General features: G+C 39.7%; 1 protein-coding gene across 1 annotated transcript; it reads left to right on the top strand.

The window, feature by feature from the left end:
* Positions 1 to 1,020: 1,020 nt before the first annotated feature.
* Positions 1,021 to 7,280, top strand: LOC115153232 (serine/threonine-protein phosphatase 2A 55 kDa regulatory subunit B delta isoform). Its single transcript, XM_029698447.1, has 10 exons — positions 1,021 to 1,187; positions 1,356 to 1,430; positions 2,896 to 2,993; positions 3,655 to 3,820; positions 3,902 to 4,014; positions 4,127 to 4,304; positions 4,445 to 4,609; positions 4,722 to 4,891; positions 5,408 to 5,499; positions 5,617 to 7,280. The coding sequence occupies exons 1-10, from the start codon at positions 1,181 to 1,183 to the stop codon at positions 5,894 to 5,896; spliced, it is 1,344 nt and encodes a 447-aa protein (XP_029554307.1). The 5' UTR covers positions 1,021 to 1,180; the 3' UTR covers positions 5,897 to 7,280.
* Positions 7,281 to 8,373: the final 1,093 nt, after the last annotated feature.

Here is an 8,373-nt window from a genome sequence, read left to right as displayed (position 1 = left end):
AGGGTGAGCTTGAATTGGTTAAAAAAAAATTAAAAAATGTAGATGATTTGTTCAAGAATAATGGTGGTAGTGGTAAATGTGAAAGTGGACTGGAGGGGAAGATTCTCTGTGTTTGTGATGCTCGTTGTTTGGTGCGATGCAGACAGGGTGTCCTGAACGGAGAAACAGAAGAGTCGTTGTCTGTTTTTTTTTTTTTGATGTTGAGTCGTTGCTCGACAAAGTGATGTTAGGATATATCAGTTATCCCGTACAAGCTTTTGTACCGAATTCATTATGTTGTTACAAGGTGTCAAGCTTATGGGCATGTGGCAGCAGTGTTTAGGAGGGTTCCTAGGTGTGAGAAGTATGCAGAAGGGCATGAGATAAAGGTATGTGTAACATTAGGTTAAGAAGCAGTATGTTTTAATTGTAGGGATGCCCATGGGCCTGGGAATCAGAAATGTCTGGTGAGAGAGAGGCAGGTTGAGGTTACCAGGGTTAGAGTAGTGCAGAAGTTACTGCATGCTGAGGCAGTGAATTAAGTAAAGGAAGATGGGTCAAGGGATCCTGAGAGGAATGGTGTGAGTAGTAGATCTGTACCAGTACAAAGGGATAGGCCAACAAGTGATATATGGTTCAGTGAGATTGGATTTTTCTTGTGTTTTATAGCAATGATTATCAACCGTACTGCAGGGATGGAACATACAGTAAGTTGCAGAAAATTGAGGTTGTGGTGGCAGCTGCAGAGAAGTATTTGGGTGTAAGAGATTTGAAGTCAGAAGAGGTATGAGGTATGACTCAATATATTTAGTGGAGTAGGGTGGTGGGTTTAAAAGAGTGTAGGGTTATGGTAGGGTATTTGTTGGTTTATATGCAAAGTAAAAGGGAAATATACTCCAGTCTAGTCGGTGGCGGTAATGCAACATTTATTGGATGCCAACCGCAGTTAAACCCCATCAAAGAGGATGGATGGTGGGGGTCTGGATAACATACCTGAAAGATGCTTGGAGGCATGTCGAAATAACGTCATTGTGTCACGCAATGTGCGCCATTTTGGATGGGGAAAAAAATCACAGACGATTTCCGTGATCTGATCCCGACTCTTCACCTTGCCTGTGGATGTTGACTATTTTTACCCCACGCAAGTTGCATTGGTTGAATAAGCAGTGTTCAGTAATAGCCAACTCTGCTAAATGAAACAATGGCAGGTAAGCTACTTTTGTAGCTAGGAAAGGGTCCCCATACCACTCACTCGTTGCTGTGTGGCCTGAATGCAAGTTTTAACTTGGCTAGCTAGCGTTAACTGACAACACATCATTTGACTCTAAATGGGTTGGTGAACTGGCGCTAATTATTCCAATATTGTTGTTATGCAGGAGTTGCCGGTGGAAATGATTTTCAGTGGTGTTTCTCACAAGTGAAGGGGGCAATAGATGAAGATGTTGCGGAAGGTGAGTAGCTAATGGTAGCTAGCTAAACGTTAGCGTTTGAGCTCAAATGTGATACTGTTAGCTAACTTCCGCCAACTACGCCTTTGACTGACTGTCTTTTCAAGAACAAAGATGTCATGACACTGCATGAATATAATGAGCACTGCTGGGCAACGCGGAGTTTGTTTTTCTAACTAACTAGCTACCTTAGCTGGCTTCTCTTGCTTACGGTCGGCTAGCATTAGCAAGCTAACGGTATAACTACCAGTAACTCCCCAGTAACTTATGTCCCGCACATTTCTGTAACATATAATACGAATTAGGCAGTCAGAGAACGTATTAGATATTGTAATTTATGTAGGCTAGTAAGATAAACGTACTGTGGTAAACTAACGAGTCATCTTGCTAGCGTAGTTATTAAGTTAGCTAGTGTGGGTGCGATTTGTCAATGACGTCAAAGGTCTGCGTCGGTATACCGTTTTAAAAAAAAATGTTTTATTGAATTTCTATACATTTTGAAGGATACAAATGTTTTACAAAAATCTATGGGTCCTTCTTAAAAATTCTACACAAAACATCACAAACAGATAAACACAAGAACAGAAACACCTACAGGGTTTTTACATTCAAATACATTTGAATAGCTTAGTGTATCAATTGATTTCATTTCCTTCATATTGTTACAGAGCATAGTATTCAGTGTTGTAAAGTAATTATTTAAATCTACCTTCAAAAATATTGAAAATGTTATGGGATGTTATATTTTGCAATAATTATATTCAAATTAATCTCATACTTTTTGTTAGTGGATTATCTTATCAAAAAACTAAAAGAACCTCACAAGTTTGCAGATGGATGCCCCTACCAAATCTTTTACCCAAATCCAGCTGAAGATCCACGTAGAACATAGTCACATACACACATTGGAAATACAAATGCCCCAAGTGATTCTGGCTCAAATTGACAAAATGTAAATTTCTCATAAACATTTCTAATATATTTACTGACACTATAAGTTGCTTTAAAGAGTGTTTCCCTCACTTTGTTTGTGAGCACATATTTGTATGATAAAGTACTGGTGCTTTTATGACAACTGTGAACTAGAAGGGGGAAAAACAAGGTCAAATCATTACGTCCGTGATCTGCAGGTCCTTAAGTCAGAGCTCTAAAAAGGTTTCTGAGAAAATGATTTTCCCAGTCGGTGCTAGGTTTTTCCCCTAAGTTCCCAGTTGTTTTGAACGCGGCATACATTCTGATAGGGAGAGAGTCACATTTGTGTGTTTGATTCTTTCAAAATAGAGGTAGAAATGTACAAACTGTTCTGTCGACTACATTGCATAGTGTGCACCCATGAAAGTTTTACCGGGATTGTTTTTTGTACCAGGTGTTGTCATTTTGCTGATGTGTGTCTATTGTATAAGGATAACCCTTATACCTTTAATCATGCTCCAGAATCCAGATTTAATGGTACATGTCCTCCTTTCAGCTGATATCATCTCAACGGTTGAATTCAACCATTCTGGAGAGTTTCTAGCAACTGGAGACAAGGGAGGCAGAGTTGTCATATTTCAACATGAACAGGAGGTGAATTTTATAATTAACAACTACAGTTATTTTCATAAACACTAGCTAAGTTTCCATCCAATTGGCGACAGATTTTCATGCAAATATTCTAAATCCGCATTTTCCCACCAGAGATGATTCCATCAAATTGACTTGTTGCGGATAAAAGGCTGTGCGTGATGACGTAGTGCACATAAAAATTACTTTTGTGGTTAAATTCCCATTCCCATGTTTGAACTCTACTGATGGTTTTGTCACAAAAAAAAGTTGCGTTTATAGCGAATGTGCCCACTCTGGTATTGGCACGTGCGCTCTACAGCTCGCAGATACCGTACAGGTATAGCCTAGGCTGCATGAGATTATTATTGATAAAAGAGCAAGATTCCACCTCCATTTCTTGCGTAATACATTTTACCGACACAGAGTTCCCACCTTGTCTAGCGTATTTTGTTTGGAAAATTGACCGCCAAATTTGCTGTTTTTGTCAGACCTGTAATGACATTTTTTTTCCCTCTGTCGTTCTTTACTCGCATAAAAAGGTTGGATGGAAAACTGGTTACTGACATACATTTTGGAGTCAGCTATGATAGGTTTTATGGAAAGAAATTATGAAAATTCGAATTATAATATATGTTTAATATCTAAGTTTGACACGCAGTGCACATCTACTTTTCTCTTTCAGTGTAAAAATCGACCACACCTGCGAGGGGAATACAACGTCTATAGCACATTTCAGAGTCACGAACCTGAATTTGATTACTTGAAAAGTTTAGAAATTGAGGAAAAAATTAACAAAATAAGATGGTTAGCCCAACAAAACTCTGCTCACTTTCTGCTCTCAACAAATGGTAAGAACATTTTGCTTGAACCTACTAAGCTTTTGGATAGGTTGTCTTCAGCCTCAACATACACGTTTTTGTTTTATACAGATAAAACTATCAAATTGTGGAAAATCAGTGAACGAGACAAGCGGGCTGAGGGTTACAACTTGAAAGACGAAGATGGACGTCTCAGGGATCCCTTTAGAATTACCTCCCTGCGGGTTAGTTTAATGTTGCTTAACCTTTAAGATTTCAGCAAACACTGTACAAGAACAAACACACGCAGCATGCTTATCGCTTTCACCTCTGAATACATTTGTCCTGTGTTTATAGGTACCAGTGCTGATGCCCATGGATCTCATGGTAGAAGCAAGTCCTCGGAGGGTGTTTGCCAACGCTCATACATATCATATTAATTCCATTTCTGTAAATAGCGATCATCAAACGTACCTCTCCGCTGATGACCTAAGAATTAACCTATGGCACTTGGAAATCACTGACAGAAGCTTTAGTATCCTTTGTCTGAAAAGTTATCTGTCCTGAAGTCTTCAGCATCATGACTTTTAGATGCAAATGTTTGCTTTGTCCGAACTGGCCTATATGAGCCTTTTAGACAAATTTCAGTTAATTTCCTTAACAATGTGTTCTCAGACATTGTAGACATCAAGCCTGCCAACATGGAGGAACTGACAGAGGTGATCACAGCTGCTGAGTGCCAGCCAAACCAATGCAATGTATTTGTGTACAGCAGTAGCAAAGGCACCATACGCCTCTGTGACATGCGAGCAGCAGCACTCTGCGATAGGCACACTAAGTGTGAGTATCCGTAGAGCCTTGTTCTCTGCATTCTAAATGATGTTCATTCACAGATAAATGAGCTTAGATTGTCTGTCATTTTGAGTATCTCTCTCCATGTTTGTGATTGTAGTCTTTGAGGAACCTGAGGATCCAAGCAGCAGGTCGTTCTTCTCTGAGATCATCTCGTCCATTTCTGACGTGAAGTTCAGTCACAGCGGGCGCTACATGATGACACGGGACTACCTCTCCGTCAAGGTGTGGGACCTCAACATGGAGAACAGGCCAGTCGAGACATATCAGGTACTAGGGCTGGGAATTATCAGGGACCTCACAATACAATATCGCTATACTTAGGTGCCAATACGATATGTATTGCAATTCTCACTATTCTATATGTATTGTGAATCGATGTTCCGAACATATTGCTCACCATATGTCTGCTGCATAGAGACGAGAGAGCCATGAGAAAACAACAAGTTTTGATCAGTCATGAAAATAAAGTGCTAAAAAATTAATTCCATATTTAAAAATAAGATGAAGAACAAGCTATGAAGGACAAATACTGAAGTTTTGGTGCAGGTACAGCCAACTAGTGCAAAAATAGAATTGTGATATTGTAAAAAAAAAAAATATCACGATATGTAACTATCCATTTTTCCCCCCAATCACTATAAGGTACCTAGCTTGCTCTTCTACAACAACTAACATCATTTTCAGTGTGGTCTGCTTACCCACAATTATCGAGTTGGGTGTAAGAAAATAGTTGGAAAGAGGCAATTCTTTTCCAAATACACTAATCAACGTTCTCCCGTCCAGGTTCACGAATACCTTCGCAGCAAGCTCTGTTCATTGTATGAAAATGACTGCATCTTCGACAAGTTTGAGTGCTGCTGGAACGGTAGCGACAGGTGAGAAACCCTAGCACTTTCTCTGTTTAAGGCAATCTGCAACTACTATGTTGTTCTTTGGACAACTTTTCTGCCAATATGTACGTTTTAATTATTAATGTTTCTTTCATTTCTCAGTGCAATCATGACTGGCTCCTACAACAACTTCTTCCGGATGTTTGACCGCAACACCAGGAAGGACATTACACTGGAGGCCTCCAGGGAGAGCAGCAAACCGCGTGGCACACTCAAACCTCGCAAAGTCTCCACTGGAGGCAAGAGGAAGAAAGACGAAATTAGCGTGGACAGCCTGGATTTCAACAAGAAGATCCTGCACACCGCCTGGCACCCCAAAGAAAATGTAATCGCTGTGGCGGCCACCAACAACCTGTACATTTTCCAGGACAAGATCAACTAAAAAAGAATTGGGCTCCATCCTGAGGACAAGGCTTTACTGTTCCTGCGTAGTTAAGCCTAGAGGTTTATCCGTAACAGAAACTAACAGCCCTATCGTCCTCCTGGTGGCACTTTTCTCCTTTTGCTGCTGCAGGAGGTTGATTGGTCTGCCTGTTTTATTTTGAGTCAGAGGTTGATTTTGCCTTGGGTGAATCGGTGCCAGGGCATAGATCGGACCCTGAGAGCCCACCTTACGTTGAATCAATGGAACGGCACTCCCAAGAGGTCAAACTCTTGAACATTGGTGTTTGTGTTGACATTTTCAGCCTTTATTTCATAATCTAACAACCCAAACTATGGAAAGCCCTGAAAATGACCTCTTGTCATTGTTATAACACCCTCTTTTGGGCCTTTCTAAAACATGATATTTCCTGGGTTTTAGGCCTACCTGTTAACATTCCCCCATTGACCATGCATTCAGGCCAAAGCACTTGCAACAGGTCATGAATTTGGAAAGTGGACCTTTTTTCTTTTCTCTACCCACTCCCTCCTATCCCCAATTTATCCCCCAGACATGGTAATCTCACTGACTGTATCTATTCAAGTACACCTTTATGGTGTCATCCACTTAATAAAAGTAACTAAAACTACAGCTATGTGTTTTAATATTTAGAACTGTATTAAATCATGTTCTTAATTGCTTTGCATGTTTTTATGTTGTGGAGGTCGAAAAAAATTATGTCACACTGCGGTCTTTTGAGTAGTTCTCTCAAGCTATCTTCAAAGGAACTACTCCGAAGTTTCAGAACCACCATTTGAGACCGATCATGTGCAAGTGTCGAGATATTTATTTGTGTTGCTCTCATTTAAGATACAGGCTGGAAACTTCATGGGAGGAGATGCAAGACAAAGGGAATCTGCAGCCTTAATACCTATGTCTATCAATGACAGCTACTGGTTATGTCCCCAAATGTTTTACAAACCTTATGTGCATTATTTTTAAATTCTATTTTATAGATTTCTCATTACTGCTGCTATTTGTGGCTGTCTGTGAAAACACTAGGTATATAATTAGTCAGAGAAAGAGTACTGCACACCATACAGCTCTATTGATATACAGATTACCTCCAAAACATGGAAAGTTGATGGTTCTTCGTGTAGTAAGAGGACATTCCGACAAGCCTCTTACATGTGCCCTTAAATAATTTATTGGGATCAAAAGTGCATACTTTGTTTTCCAAGTTATCAATGCAAAAATGAAGGTTGAATTGACATGTACTGATTACAACATTAAAAACAGGAACACTGGTAATAAAGCATTTCTCTGTTTAATAATTAACATGGTGGCAATGTATTCACTTGTTTATGTTGACCAAAGTTAAATAAAATAAAATCATGTTCATCTACATTATGCCTCCATTAATTTAAACAGGTGAAATGAGTCTGATGGCATACTGTAGATGTCTATTCAGTAAGTTGCTGTGTTCAGAGAAAATTATGGAATGATTTCAAATCCAGCAGGTAGCCTAGCGGTTAAGAACTTTGCTGGTTCATATCCTGAGACTAGGTGAAAAATCTGTCAATGTGCCCTTGAGCAAGGCACTTATCCCCGAATTGCTCCTGTAAGTCACTGGCTAAGAGTGTCTGCTAAATAACTCAAACATAAATGAGTACTGAAAAAGTACAATGTAGGTTGCAAAGCGATCAAGATCTCAAAGAAAATTAGTGAAGGAAATATTTCACAATTAATATTCATTCACATGAATCATTCCATTGAGCATAAATATCAGGCAAACCACAAACTCGACATGCAAAAGAAAATGAGATAAACATGAATGCCGATTGGCAGCCATCAATATAAAACAACATTCTAAATACTGCGAGGAACAAGGCAGCACAAAGCAGTTCCTGATTCAAGGCATTTCTGGGAGAAAGAAGCAGTGCATAGCATTCACCAAGGTGAAGAAGATAAGATTTGAGGCAATCACCTAAAATGGAGAATGCTACATCAACCCCTTCTCCCTTGATTCTGAAGTTGTCCCATTTGAAGGCGTGCCAGCTGTATGATTCTGAAGTTGCCCCATTTGAAGGCATGCCAGCTGTATGATTCCGAAGTTGTCCCATTTGAAGGCATGCCAGCTGTATGAGTCACAACAGGGGTGACTGGTGTCAGAACGCAGCATCACCGTCAGTAGGTGCTGAGATGTTTCCCAATGTATATCCTGAGAAGACAGAACAGCAAAGAAACGTCATTAAAAATGTTCATTTGATTGAAGTAAAAATTCATCATGGCTGCAAATTTTAACCGCCAGAAGACGTTTTTATTTATTATTATTTTTAATGGCTGCTGGGTAATTTCATATGCATTCGTAGGCATAAAATTGAGCTGATGCTGCGCAGGTACACTGATTTGCAAACCAAATGAATGGTCTAGCGCAGTGGTTCCCAAAGTTTTTATAGTCCCGTATCCCTTCAAACATTCAAACTCCATCTGCGTAC

The sequence above is a fragment of the Salmo trutta genome, chromosome 18, assembly GCF_901001165.1.
Source record: "Salmo trutta chromosome 18, fSalTru1.1, whole genome shotgun sequence".
Taxonomy (NCBI): domain Eukaryota; kingdom Metazoa; phylum Chordata; class Actinopteri; order Salmoniformes; family Salmonidae; genus Salmo; species Salmo trutta.
This window is presented reverse-complemented; position numbering and strand designations above follow the sequence as displayed.